At 40.8% G+C, this 15,583-nt stretch overlaps 1 protein-coding gene across 1 annotated transcript in view; it reads left to right on the top strand.

The window, feature by feature from the left end:
* The window catches only part of fkbp8 (FKBP prolyl isomerase 8), a 28,811-nt gene extending 16,353 nt beyond the window's left edge, over positions 1-12,458 (top strand). Inside the window, exons 8-9 of the mRNA XM_073844100.1 lie at positions 3,405-3,539; positions 11,545-12,458. Of these exons, the coding sequence (XP_073700201.1) occupies positions 3,405-3,539; positions 11,545-11,631 (222 nt within the window). The 3' untranslated portion in view covers positions 11,632-12,458. The remainder of the gene's footprint in view (positions 1-3,404; positions 3,540-11,544) is intronic.
* The last annotated feature ends 3,125 nt before the right edge of the window (positions 12,459-15,583 follow it).

The raw sequence follows: 15,583 nt of genomic DNA, 5'->3' as shown, positions 1-15,583 counted from the left end.
AATATGATTTATATTTGATTTAATCTTTATTTTATATTCTTTATTTTTTCTAATTGAAGGTTTTCACATCTTATTTCATCTTTATTTGCTTTTACATCTTGTCTTTATTTTACATCTGAAATTTTATTTTATCTTTTTTCTTATTTGTCTTTTATTGAAAATTAGTGTCTGTCGAGAACTATTAATTTTCATTTTTTTTTGTATTGCATACATTACAAAACTTGTGTTTTATTGAAAATTGCTATTTTTGAGAGCAAATTTGTATAGCAGAATTTGTATGCCAGAATCATGTGCATTCCCCATTATAACCAGCAGATGGAGCTACAGACCCCTAAATCCAGTCCGACTGCAGACAGAACACAGTGTTCAAAAACTCCTAGGATCGCATTTCTTTCCGTGTCTATAAATAGCCAGGTCCCTCCGCACACTTGCCATATCTAAAGCAGCGTTGGCCTGCTCCTCTTACACAGGCGGATGGATGAGGTTCCCTGTGTCCCTCCATCTGACAGCTCCTGACTGCTGTATGACCAGCCTGCCACTGCCAAGCCACCTACGTCTGCACTTTTACACCTCTCTCTTCTCATGTGTCTGGCCTTTAGACACGCTCCAATGCAGAATTCCTTCAAACAACCTGATCCCATCTCGCCACATTGCCTTCACCCTACTTGTTTTAGTCATTAGCCAGTAATTAAACATTAGCGGTAATTAAACTAAATGGCAGGTTGTCATTGTGTGTTTTGGGCGGCTCCTGGAAATCTACATTCAAAGTGCCATTCACAGCCCTCGCTCCTTGCTTATTATTAATAATGACACGCTATTTCATCTAATTAGCCTTCATTTGTTAAGCGTCATGTTTGAACTGTAATTTTGATGTTTGTAGGTCACGCTTTGATTTAGTGTTTCTTCACCATAATGACTCTTTTGAAGTAGCCATATAAGGTCAGGTATTTAAATGATTTAGTTCACAAATTAATCTTCTTCAAAACAAATTGACAAACTTTTTAAAACCAGTTCATTAAATCTGATCAATTTAGATTTGTTTGAACAATTCACACTCAACTGTCGAATGAATTAGTTTGTAAATGAAACAGCGATTAATCGATTAACTGTATTTTGAATGAGTTCATTGAAGCAAACTGAGTGAATTCATTTGCTAAAGCGAATCAGATTTACTTGAACTGTTTACACTCAACTGTTGAACAAAACCGTTTAGAAATTAGTCAGTCTTTAAGATTACATGAAGTATGTAGTTATGATGCAGAATGATTAAGTGCACTAAACTCCTGAAGCAACCTGAATGAATGAACCAATTCACTCAAGTAAATCTGAATGATTCAGATTCAGTTGAATGATTCACACTCAACTATTTAATGAGTCAGTTTGGAAATGAATTCTTCTACAAGGTTGCTTGAAATATGTGATGACTCAAAATAGATTAACTGCTTTTTGAACAAACGGTGAACTGGTTTGCTCAAATCTAATCGATTGAGATTCGTTTGAACGATTCACACTCAACTGTTAAACGAATCAGTTCGTAAATTAAACATTCTATAATATCAGTTGAAACATTTAGAGATATCTTGAAATTAATCTGTTTTTGCATCAGTTCATTGAAGTAAACTGAATGAACACATTTGCTAAAATAAATCGTAGCGATTCAGATTCACTTCAACTGTTTACACTCAACATTTGAACAAATCAGTTTAGAAATGAGTCATTCTTTAAAATGAATTATGTAGTTATTGTGCAAAATGAATCATTGAACTGTTTTTGTTTGTGAACCAGCCTATTAAAGCAAACTGAATGAATGAAACTATTCACTCTGAAATCTGAATGTTTCAGATTCACTTGAACTGTTTACACTCAACTGTTGAACAGATCAGTTCATAATTTAATCATTAATCAATTAACTATTTCTTGAATCAATCCATTGAAGCAAATCGAGGGAACTGATTAGTTAAAATCTAAACAATTTAGATTCAATTGAACAATTCACACTCAACTATTCAGTGAGTCAGTTTGGAAATGAATCATCTTTTGAACAAATTAGTTAGTAAATGAAACATTCTACAAGATCAATTGAAATTTTTAGTGATATCTTGATATCTGTTTTTTGAATCAGTTTGATGAAACAAATTGAGTGAACTCATTTGCTGAATTTGGAACGATTCAGATTCACTTGTACTGTTTACACTCAACTGTTGAACAAATCAGTTTAGAAATTAATCATTTTTAAAGATTGAATTATGAATTATGTAGTTACACTGCAGAATGAATAAGTGAACCAAGCTGTTGAAGCAAACTGAATGAATAAACCAATTCACTCCAGTAAATCTAAATGATTCAGATTCACTTTAATGATTCACACTCAACTGTTGAACAGATCAGCTCATAAAATAATCAATAATGAATGAACTCTTGAATTCGCCCATTTAATCAAACTGAACTGATTTTCCAAAATATGAACAAATTTAGATTCAGATTCACTTGGACTGTTTACACTCAACTGTTTAACAAATCAGTTTAGAAATGAATCATTTTTAAAGATCACTTGAATTATGTAGTTACACTGTAGAATTAATAAGTGAACTAAACTGTTGAAGCAAACCGAATGAATAAACCAATTCACTTCAGTAAATCGGAATGATTCAGATTCACTTTAATGATTCACGCTCAACTGTTGAACAGATCAGCTCATAAAATAATCAATAATCAATTAACTATTTCTTGAATTCACCCATTTAAACAAACTGAACTGATTTGCCAAAATATGAACAAATTTAGATTCAGATTTACTTGGACTGTTTACACTCAACTGTTGAACAAATCAGTTTAGAAATGAATCATTTTTTTAAGATCACTTGTGGTCAATGACTCAAAATGAAAAGATTAACTGTCTTTTGAACAAAATGTGTGAACCAGTTCATTAAAATCCATTTGAACAATTTAGATTCATTTGAAGAATGAACACTGAGCTATTGAAAAATGTTTTTTGAAATTGTGTTTTCATGTTCTCATATACCGTCTGCACAGTCACTGGAAAGACCTCAGAGGTCTTGGATTTTGAAGTCATACAAGACAAAACTGATGTGTGAGATCCATATAAAGACATGTTTCATTGGTACAAAATGCTTTCACTTCTGTTTTTGTGTTCTGTAGCATTGCAGCTGATATTGGAAAACACGTGAATGTGTTTTTTTTAATCTTGACTTGGTTTGCATCTTGACTTTTCTTAGGCTTTCACTCAATCTTTGACAGCACTGTCATGTTTAATCATTTTCGTGCCGCCCAAATGTGTCGGTGTGCTGCAGTGAGCAACAGTTTCATCAGCCTGACGATACCCCACACACACACACACACACACACACACACACTTTTCATGCTCTCTGCCCTTTTCTCGGCAGACCATCCATGCTGAGCTGTCGAAGCTTGTGAAGAAACACTCTGAGCAGAAAGGAGCCGAACAGGCCATGTACAAAAAGATGCTGGGTAACCCGACAAACGCCAGTGTGCAGAAACACCGTGCCAAGTCCTCATGGGTGAGAGCTTAAAACAGCCCCCTTTTCAACTATTTAACACTGTGCACTGTTTATTTATGAGGTTGCATGTCTGTTTACTCTCAACAGGAAGTGGGTTTTACAGATGACAAAACACACATTTATGCCTTAAAGGGATAGTTCACCCAAAAATGAAAATTCTGTCATGTTGTTCCAAACCTGTAAGACCTTTGTTCATCTTCGGATATCTATGCAGGGTCAGAACGCTCTTGGATTTCATCAGAAATATCTTAATTTGTGTTCTGAAGATGAAGGAAGGTCTTATAGGTTTGGAATGACATGAGGGTGAGTAATTAATGACAGAATGTGTCACTTTTTCCCATTGTACACATGTGAATGGATTGAATTTGAATCGAACTTGAGAACTGCATTATCTTGCAAAACTTCTGCCTTCTCTCTCTAAAATATTGTTCTCTTTCATAGGTTCACTCAACGCTGCGTAAGAGCTTACGCATTGGGAACACCCCCAGGTGTGACGATTGTCTGAAGCCTTATAGAATCACGCCAATTTATTGGCTGATGGCGCGAAGCTCCACCTCACGTCTTACGTGACCAACCTAGACAGCGCGCGCGCGCCATCTTATCCCTCAGATTTTCCTCTCTTCAGAAGCGTTCGCTTCTCTCGGTTTTTCTGAAAGCCCAATTTCGACGACTTTGTGGAATTTAGCATTCACTTCAGCGACAGCATTAGTGGAAGAATAATCTCCTAGCGGTGAGTGAGAATGGATTTTCGTCGTTGCCATCCTCCGTGCTCTCGCCTCATTTCGAGCGATGATCAGCATGGTAAGTGCGTCAAATGCATGGGCCTTGCCCACGCGCGCGACGCTATTTGTGGCAATTCTGCATGCAAATGCTGTGAGAACTTTACTTTGAAAACCTTGCACGCTAGACTTGCGGTTTTTGATAATGAATCCACCGTTTCCTCCCGCCGTGCAGCTCCGGAGGCCTCCTCCCTCCGTGAAGCCGCGGCCTGGAGTTCGGATGTTGAGCTCGAGGTGATGGAGAGCGAGCAGTTTTCACTTTCTCTTCCTCCATCGCCCGAGCGCCGTCGCGCGGTTTCCCCTGTAGTATTTTCTCGCGGCTGTCTTGCGCCCAGCCCGGAGGCACGAGATTTCGTTTCCTTCGGTTTGGAAGACATTTTATTTACCGCGGCTTCCGACTCTGAGGACTTCGGATCCGCGGCGCCCGACGCTCTCCCGCCTAGCGGCCAGGAGGCGCGGCCCTCCCCAGCCTATTCTGAGCTGGTTGACGTTTTGACGCAAGCTACGGAGAAATTGAGCTTAGATTGGCCGGATGAACCTCGTGAGTCCCAGTCATCTAAGCTTGATGAGCGTTTTCTTTGTAGCTCTGGGGTGCGTCCAGTGAGACGTAAGCTGCCTTTTTTTCCTGACCTGCATTAGGAAATTTCCAGGTCATGGAAGCAGCCTTTTTCTTACCGTCTCACTAATGCAGCGGCCGCTGACTTCACCAACCTTGTGGGTTCTGTGGAGTAGGGTTATGCTGCAGTCCCTGCTGTTGAGGACACTTTGGCCGCGCATCTCTCGCCTAACTCCGCTCCCTCTTGGAAGTCCCGCCCTCTCCTTCCCTCTAAGCCGTGTAGGACCACTTCCGCTTTAATCGGTAAGTCCTACATGGCGGTGGGACAGGCAGGTGCAGCTCTTCACACCATGGCCATTCTTCAGGCCTATCAGGCGGATGTTTTAAAGGAAATGGACGAAGGAGATGGCGTGACTCCCGAAGCAGTTAAGGAGCTTCGCAGAGCTACCGACCTAGCTCTTCGTGCTACTAAGCACACAGCTCGTGCGGTTGGACGCAACATGGCGGGCTTAGTGGCGGCTGAGCGCCACTTGTGGCTGAATCTCACGGAGATTAGGGAGAAAGAGAAGGCTTTCCTTCTCTAGCTCTGGCTTATTCGGCGACGCGGTTTCCACTGTCGTGGATAAGTTCAGGGCTGATAAGACGCAGTCAGCTGCGTTTAAGCAATTCATGCCACGGCATTCGCGCGAGTCGGCTAGCGCTTCATCCTCCAGGGAACGTCCGGCCCCGGGGAAGGAGCCAGTTGGTAGAGTTAGTGACGCGGCGCATCCCCCACCGTACACGGTCTGGGGAGCCCTTGGTCGCCCTGTGACTCGCCAGCGCCCTCGCAAGCGGATTGACTTAAAGCACCCTAGTAAGCCCCCCGTGGCTTCCTCGGGTCGCTCCTGATGTGTGTATCAGGAAGAGGAGAGCTTTCCCCGTCCTGTTGGATCGCGACAGACCGCTGAAGCGTATCTGTCCGTCCCCAGTACGCTCTCCTCCACCGACTGCGCAGTCCTTGCCGCTTCGTGCGCTTCAAGGTCAGCAGGCCATTCCTCCTGTGTGGCGATCGTTGAAGGTAGGAGACACCTCAGGTTTTCTCCCCTCAGGGCCGCTGCAGGCTGCGGGTATTGTTCGCGGATGCCTCCCTTTCAGGTTGGGGCGCGGTCTTCGAGGGCAGACCGGCTTGGGGTCTGTGGACAGGCAAGTTCTTCACTTGGCACATAAACTGTCTGGAACTCAGAGCAGTCTTTCTGGCTCTCGTTCACTTTCTTCCGTTCCTGTCGCACTCTCATGTCATCGTCAGGACAGACAATATGGCAGTGGTGTCACACATCAACCGCCAGGGAGGTTCTCGGTCGCGCACCCTGGACAGGCATGCGCGCCATCTCTTCCTTTGGGCTCAGAACAAATTTCTGTCCCTGAGAGCGGTTCATGTTCCGGGGGTCCTGAACCTGGCGGCGGATTTTCTGTCGAGACAGAAAATCAGGTCAGGGGAATGGATGCTGAACCGCCAGACGGTGGCTCAGATCTGGGAGCATTTCGGCGTGGCAGAGGTGGACCTCTTTGCGTCTCAGGAGTCGTCCCAATGCCCCCTTTGGTTCTCCCTTTCTCATCCTGCCCCCCTGGGGATCGATGCGCTGGCGCATCCCTGGCCGGACAGGAGGCTTTATGCCTTCCCTCCTGTCAAGCTCATTCCAGCGGTCTTAGGCAGGGTGAGGACGTGCGGCGCACGCCTCCTCCTAGTGGCCCCGTTCTGGCCATCCCAGACGTGGTTCTCGGAGTTGATCTCCCTACTGGAGGGCGATCCGTGGGAGATTCCAATCAGGAAAGACCTGCTGAGTCAGCTGCATTGCAAAATTTGGCACCCTCGACCAGAGATCTGGAAGTTGTGGGTGTGGCCGATCAGGGGCTGCCAGTAGACGTTTACTAGGAGGCTTTATTCCTCCAAATGGAAGGTTTTTGAGTCGTGGTGTTTGGCTCATAATGTAGACCCAGTTAACTGCCCAGTCGGTTCAGTGCTGGAGTTTCTGCAGGGAAAGTTTTCAGCTGAAGCGGCCGCTACCACTCTGAGAGTTTATGTTGCGGCTATTGCTGCTCGGAGATATTCTGACGATGTTCCGTTAGGTAGGCACCGTTTGGTCTCCTCCTTTATGCGTGGAGTTAAGCGCTTGAGGCCAGTTCGTCCTCCTAGTTTTCCTTCTTGGGACCTTTCAGTTGTCCTGAAGGGGCTAGTTGAGCCCCCCTTTGAACCTTTAGAGTCGGCTCCCGAGAGGATTCTGACATTAAAGGTCTCTTTGCTATTGGCGTTGTCCTCTTTAAAGCGTGTCGGGGATTTGCAGGCTCTCTGTGTTGACGAGTCCTGTATTGAGTTTGCACCCGGCCTGGTCAAGGCATTTTTGAGGCCTAGGCCTGGGTATGTCCCCAAAGTGCTCTCTACGGCTTTCCGTTCGCAAGTGGTAGTGCTGCAGGCTTTTTCTCCCTCTTCTTTAAGTGGGGACAGCAGTCTTCATCTGCTCTGCCCTGTCAGAGCTCTGAAGACGTATGTGGACCGCTCTAGTCAGTGGCGTAAGTCTCAGCAGCTGCTGGTGTGTTTTGGTGCAGGCCGCAGAGGGCTAGCCGCTTCAAAGCACACGATATCCCATTGGGTTCGGGATGCTATTTCTATGGCCTATGAGGTGCGCGGGTTGCCTTCACCTTTGGACATTAGAGCTCATTCTACCAGGGGAGTGGCTTCCTCCCTGGCTTTGTTTCGAGGAGTTCCTCTGGAAGATATCTGTATGGCGGCAGGTTGGTCCTCTCCCCATACTTTCGTCAGGTTTTATAACCTGGATGCGAACACAGCTCCTGGCTCCCGGGTTCTTTCCGCTTGAGCCAGCTGTGTTAAGGTTCTGGTCTTATTGGGCCAGTTTTTGGCAGCGTGTTAGCTTGGTGTGTTTGGTATACCGTTCCCAATGCGTAAGCTCTTACCCAGCGTTGAGTGAACCTATGAAAGAGAACGTCTCGGGTTACTTGCGTAACCCATGTTCTCTGAGTAGGGAACGAGACGCTGCGTATGCTGCCAAGCTCCTCACGCTCTACCGGCTTCCTCGACAGGAAAATCTGAGGGATAAGATGGCGCGCGCTGTCTAGGTTGGTCACGTAAGACGTGAGGTGGAGCTTCGCGCCATCAGCCAATAAATTGGCGTGATTCTATAAGGCTTCAGACAATCGTCACACCTGGGGGTGTTCCCAATGCGTAAGCTCTTACGCAGCGTCTCGTTCCCTACTCAGAGAACATGGGTTACGCAAGTAACCCGAGACGTTTTCTTGTTTTCTAAAATGTTTTCTTGTGAAACGTTTACTTTCTTTCATAAAAGTACTGTTCCCCCGAAAAACTGTTCTCTTGCAAAAGTATTGCAAAAGATCCCTTAAGAAATTCTGTTCATTCACAAAACCTTTTGCATTTTCTCGCAAAAATATTGCATTTGCATTTACCCAAGAATCTTCACCTTTTTTCACTAAAGTATTGCATTTGCTAGAGAAAACTTTGCATTTGCTCACAAAAGCTTTGAAAATATAGTTTTACCTCACACCTCATATTATTTCAAGCAAGGGAAGACAACACAAAAGCTTTGAAATTATTTATGAGGCATGAAAAATTAATAAGTATAAATATTTTCCTCCTCCCATCTAATTTTTTCCCCATCACTGTCATTTCTACCAATGTCTGATTCATGAAAGAATTGCTCTTTTGAGTCTGATCTACTTAAATGGTCATTTACAGTGAATTGTTCACTAATTGGACTGAATCAGTCCATCAGTGGATCTTGAGTAAACAATTTTGAGCCAGATGTAATAGCTAAAAAGCAGCTTTTTAAAGAACGTGAATAAATTTAAATAAAATTCTTCCTCCCATCTAATTTTTTCCCCATCACTATGTACTCAAGAGGCTCATACCAATCATTCTTTTTGACATTTCTTTTCTAGTTAATCTTGTTCACAAATCAGATTATCGATTCATTGACAATTCGAATAGTTCTTAATGAGATAATTCACAAAAATGAGAATTACACCTTGGTTTATTCACCCTCAGGCCATCCTAGGTGTGTATGACTTTCTTCTTTCAGACGAATACAATCGGAGTTATGTAAAAAATATCCTGGCTCTTCCAAGCTTTATAATGGCAGTGAATGACTGTTGATATTTTGAAGGCCAAAAAAGTGTCTATTCACCATGAAAAGTATTCCACACGGGTTTGGGGGCTTAATAAAGGCCTTCTGAAGTAAACTGATGCTTTGAGTAAGAAAAAATGTGAGCCTGGACCACAAAACCAGTCTTAAAGGGTTACTCCACCCCAAAATGAAAATTTTGTCATTAATTACCCCCATGTCGTTCCAATCCCATAAAAGCTTTCTTCATCTTCGGAACACAAATTAGCATATTTTTGATGTATTCTGACCCTCCCATAGACAGCAATGTAATTAACATGTCCAGAAATGTAGCAAGGAGATCGGTAAAGTAAACCATGTGACATCAGGGGTTCAACCATAATTTTGCGAAGCTATGAGAATACTTCTTGTATGCAAAATATATATATAAATATATATAAATATATATATATATATATATATATATATATATATATATATCAAAACTTAATGCACTGCCAAGAACTTTGTTTGGACAACTTTAAAGGCGATTTTCTTAATATTTAGATTTTTTTGCACCCTCAGATTTAAGATTTTTAAGTAGTTGTATCTCAACCAAATATTGTCCTATCTTAACAAACCATACATCAGTGGAAAGCTTATTTATGACTTATTTATGTCTGGTTTTGTTGACCAGGTTTGCAAATATCCATATTTAAAACTGTAAACTTTGTAATCTCTAGCTTTTGCTAACTGTCATATGTGTGTTCATGAGAGAGTGGCGTTCGGTGAGAAAATTCTAGCCTCGCAAGAACCAAGTTTTGTTTACAGCAAAGGAAAACTATAGTCTTCTCTTGGCTTCTATCGAAATCTTGGCTTATAGCGAAAAATTTTTTTGTACTTCTAATTCGTGACCAGTGTTTTGTTTTACTCTCTCTTCTGCGCTTCCACATTTGTCACTTCTCACCGGAGCTTATGCTATGCCTACGTCATCCGCTGGAACGCCACTCTCTTCTGAATGTGCGTACGAGAGTTAGCGGAATCTAGAGATTATGGTTTATAAAGTTTTTTTTCCTACACAAATGCATTGACTTGCTTCAAAATACCTTTATTAACCTCTTGGAGCTGTGTGGAGTAATTTTTATGATGGATGTATGCACTCCCCCCCTGTTAAAACATAACTGTGGTTTATCACTCCTGAATGAGACAAAATCAGAAACAAAACAATTGAGATCTATCAGTCTGGAAAGGGTTATAAAGCCATTTCTAAAGCGTTGGGACTCCAGCGAACCACATTGAGAGCCATTATCCACAAATGGCAAAAACATGGAACAGTGGTGAACCTTCCCAGGAGTGGCCGGCCGACCAAAACTACGCCAAGAGCGCAGCAACGACTCATCCAAGAGGTCACAAAAGACCCCACAACAACATCTAAAGAATTGGAGGCCTCTCTTGCCTCAGTTAAGGTCAGTGTTCATGACTCCACCATAAGAAAGAGACTGGGCAAAAATGGCCTGCATGGCAGAGTTCCAAGACGAAAACCGCTGCTGAGCAAAAAGAACATAAAGGCTCGTCTCAGTTTTGCCAGAACACATCTTGATGATCCCCAATACTTTTGGGAAAATACTCTGTGGACTGACGAGACAAAAGTTGAACTTTTTGGAAGGTGTGTGTCCCCAATTACATTTGGCGTAAAAGTAACACAGCATTTCAGAAACAGTAAAATATGGTGGTGGTAGCGTGACTGTCTGGGGCTATTTTGCTGCTTCTGGAGCTGGAAGACTTGCTGTGATAAATGGAACCATGAAGTCTGCTGTCTACCAAAAAAATCCTGAAGGACAATGTCCGGCCATCTGTTCGTGACCTCAAGCTGAAGCGAACTTGGGTTCTGCAGCAGGACAGTGATCCAAAACACACCAGCAAATCCACCTCTGAATGGCTGAAGAAAAACAAAATGAAGACTTTGGAGTGGCCTAGTCAAAGTCCTGGCCTGAATCCTATTGAGATGCTGTGGCATGACCTTAAAAAGGCGGTTCATGCTCGAAAAACAATGACATTTGAATTACAACAATTCTGTCAAGATGAGTGGGCCAAAATTCCTGCACAGCGCTGTAACAGACTCATTGCAAGTTATCGCAAACGCTTGATTGCGGTTGTTGCTGCTAAGGGTGGACCAACCAGTTATTAAGTTTAGGGGGCAAACACTTTTACACACAGGGCCATGCGGGTTTGGATTTTGTTTTCCCTTCATAATAAAAAACTTCATTCAAAAACGACGAATGTTGTGTTTACTTGTGTTATCTTTGATTAATATTTAAATTTCTTTGATGATCTGAAACATTGAAGTGTGACAAACATGCAAAACAATAAAAAAATCAGGAAGGGGGCCAACACTTTTTCACACCCCTGTACATCTAGGATGGCTTAAGGGGGGATACATCATGGCAAAATGTTAATTTTTAGGTGAACTGTTCCTTGAATTTTTGATTTGTTCATTCGACAAAGCTATACGCAACATGAGGGTGAATAAATAATGACTGTTTTCATTTGTCTTTTTACAGAGTCTCAGCTGGAAGTGGCTTTTTGGGGCCACAGCTGTAGCCATCGGCGGTGTAGCTTTATCAGTCGTCATCGCAGCGAGAAATTAACCAGAATTCACTGTGACGAGATGGACGACGTGGTGCTGAAGACCTTGACGTTCATGAAAACAAAAAATTGTAATTGAAAGTAAAATGGTTGTAGTTCTGTTGCCCTCCATCGCACTGTAGAAGTGTTAAACGCCGTTCACGGGTTACCTTCAATGCATGAGAGATAAGCTGGCGAGAAGTAGATGTGAGAAATATTATATAATTCCTATTTATGTACAGAAGAGTTCCTAGTTATAATTAAGAAATTTATCAATGTACAGAATAATGCTTTTCAGGTTGCTGGACACAGTCGTGTTTCGCTGTAGAAGAACGTGTGAATTTCTTGATCATATTTTGGTGAACTGAAACTCGCTTGAACAGTCTTCAAGAACAATTGTATGCTTTTTCTTTGGCAGTATCTACAGACATCTATAGCATCTGACTACACAGTGACAACACTATTTCAGAAGTCCTTACACTGATGTGGTACGTTCATGGTTTTCATGCTTTGTTCTTCTTCATAGGTTCCAAACTATCACTGGAATCTGCTGCTGTCCCTCAGTAGCCTAATGTTACAAGAGGTTTTCATTTTTTATTACCAAACACTGCAAGGAAGTTGCAGTCATACAGACTTCCTATACAAATTATCTGCATTTAGTGAGTTATTTATTAAGAATGAACAGACTTGTGTATGTTGTGATCCTTAAGTTGATTGTCTGAGTTCCCCATTCCATTTTTGTAGTATTGGTAACTTCCAACATTCCCTTTAAAGTTATTTTGTATATCCTATAATAAACTTTTGCACTTTCTGTTCATATGGTTGAAAATAAAGTGATTTCTTGACACTGTTTAGATGGCAGAATTCTAGATTTGCATTTCCTGACTCTGCAGTTTTTCCTACATAAAACAGCTCGAACATTATAACTGAACATTGTTTATAAAGTGTGCGTTGTAGTCAAATAGAGAAGGTATAGGAAGTGCATAAACGTGACGAAACCTCATCTCTTTCGTTGAAGCCTGGTGGGGCATTCCCTATTCATGGGTTTTTTTCCAGACATTGACGTTTTTCTGACGCAATTCTGTGAGTGAGTAGCCTTCAATCCAAAACCTTCCCCCACCCCCAGCCGAGAGTTTTCCAGTGTTCAAAACACAACCAAACATGGTCGAATCACACATTTCAAATCCTATTCGTTTCCCTTTTAGTTAAAATATATTAAAAAATAAATAAATAAACGTGTCATGACTCAAACCGCGTTGTAATGACGGCATTCACGGTCATTTCTAGCGATGTCCAATCCGTGGGAATCGAATCGGATCTTTTCAGTCAAACGGTTCGCGATGATTCACTAATTTGATTGAATCGGGTCTGAGCGGATCTCGAGTCACCAGTTCAGACTGAAACTACTGGAACTGGCAAATTAGCCGATAGTAGGTTAGTTTTTAATCGACAAATATAGCAGAAATGTTAACACAAGTGTTCAAGGCTTGTCACGAAAATTTTACTTAGGATCTCAGCATGATCATGACTGAGACTATATGAACACCATTGTCAAACATTAATTCGTTTTTTAAGCAGCAATACACGTCCAGTCAGGATTTTAAACGTTTTTTTTAAAAGAAGTCTCTTACAGCAAAAAAATACAGCAAACGCAGATATATTGTGAAATATTTTTCTATTTAAAATAACTTTTCTATTTGAATATATTTTAAAATGTTGTTTATTCTTGTGATTTCAAAACTAAATTTTCAGCATCGTTACTCCAGTCTTCAGTGTTGCATGATCCTTCAGAAATCACATTTTTATTATTGTTATCAATATTTAAAACAGTTAAGTACTTTTTTTTAGGATTTTCTGATGAATAGAAAGATTCAGAGATCACCATTTATCTGAAATAAAATGCTTTTTGAATTATTACTTTTATTAGCATGGGTGCTTTCAATTGATCAAAAGTGATGAAAATTTCTGTTCTAAATTAAAGATAATAAAAAATGAATCCAAAGGTTGCAAACTATTGAATCAAACTCTTGTAATTTATTAAATTAGATAAATATTCAAATTTAGTTGACAATTGGAATGAATCTCAAAAACTTTGTCAGAGAAATGTATGTATATATTACAGTATATACATATTATATATAGCCTATATTTAATAATATTTAAAACAGCATTTATCTGAAATAAAACCTTGTGCCTACATTATATCATTCAAAAGCTTTACGTTTTTGGGAAAGAAATGATAGAAATTACTACTTTTATTTAACAGGGATGCTTTAAATTGATCAAAAGTGATGATGAAGACATTTATAATGTTACAAAATGACAAATGCTGAACAAATTCTGAACTTTCTATTCATCAGAGAAACCTATTCCCCTGTTTTCAACATAATAATAAATGTTTTTTTAGCAAAACAGCAAATCAGAATATTAGAATGCTTTCTGAAGGATCATGTGACTCGAGTAATGACGCTACAAATTCCGCTCTGAAATCACAGGAATAAATTGCATTTTAAAATATATTCAAATAGAAAGTTATTTTAATTAACGTTAGTAAAAATATTTCAACATTTTACAGTTTTTGCCGTACTTCGGATCAAATAAATGCAGGCTTGGTGAGCAGAAGAGACGCTTTAAAAAACTTAGAGCGCTGATGATGTAAAGGCACAGCTGAATCGTTTCAGGACCGAATCTTTGAAACGAACCGTTTGAAAGAGCCGATTCTCGGAAATGAGTCGGACTTCCCATCACTGGTCATCTCTCTCATGATGATTACCCCGAAGCCACGCCCCATCCCGCCTGTACGTAATTCACGCCTCATGAATAATCATATCCTTCGCTAGCTCGAGCTGCTTGTTGCGTTCACGGCAGAGGCGCGTGAGCGTGGTGGGAAATGCGAGCAAGATGGCGGCGTTGAAGGAGGAGCAGTGCTACGGACTGTCCTGTGGAAGAGTGAGCAATGGCAGCAACATCTCGGTGTATCACGTCAAGCTGACTGACAGCGCGCTGCGAGCGTTTGAGGACTACCAGAGCAACAAGGTAAGACGCGCGTCGAGCGCAACGCGAGGCTGGGTAAACAGTGCTAACAGGCTAACAGTGAGCAGCAGGCGACAGTTATTTCCCTGCCTGACAGCAAATCACCCACTCAGCTGAACAAATTCCCCTCAAAGCGAGCAGGAACTTCGGTGTGGCGAGTCAATCCCTGTCCTTTGCTGTCGCTGCCTTCCTTATTAAGCACTTCATACACTCACGAATCTGTTAATTAAGCCCACAGCAGGTCATGAAACAAAATAAGTTGTTATGTGTGTGTTGGTCAGACTGTCTAGTTTGGTTGAAAGTAACTGGGTTCCCAGGTTCTTGGAAAAACCTGGAAACGTCTGGGAGTCGTAGGATTTGATTTCCAGGTCAGGGGAAGTCATGGAAAATAATTTAGTTTTAGAAAGTCACGGGAATTAGATTAATGGATTGACATTTTTATAGTTATGCTTGACTCTAAACTAGGGGCCCGGGCCCCTCAGGAAACTTCCAGGGACCACCAGATGTCTTGATAGCCAAATTAAAGATAACTGAACCCAAAAGGCTAAGAACTATTGAGTCAAACTCTTTTTGATTTATTTTTTGATTGTGTATTGTACACATATTGTAATTTTTTCAGTTATTATTTTTTGATATTTGTAATATATTTTTTAAATATATATTTTCGTTTATATATATATATATATATATATATTTTACATTATATTAAATCAATCTGAAAAAAAAAATGCATTTCAAAAATTCTCAGATTAGTGCCTTTATTCCACTTTTTTTGTCACAGCATAATAGTAATAACAATAATTATAATATACAAAAAAATACACTATTTATTTTATTACTTTATTTATTTTAATTATGTCTACTGGCCAGTTTTACAAACCAGCAACCTTATCTACTTAAAAATTTTTTAAACAAAATGACATTAATAATACAAAGTAGTAT

Source organism: Garra rufa, chromosome 7 (genome assembly GCF_049309525.1).
Source record: "Garra rufa chromosome 7, GarRuf1.0, whole genome shotgun sequence".
Taxonomy (NCBI): Eukaryota; Metazoa; Chordata; class Actinopteri; order Cypriniformes; family Cyprinidae; genus Garra; species Garra rufa.
This window is presented reverse-complemented; position numbering and strand designations above follow the sequence as displayed.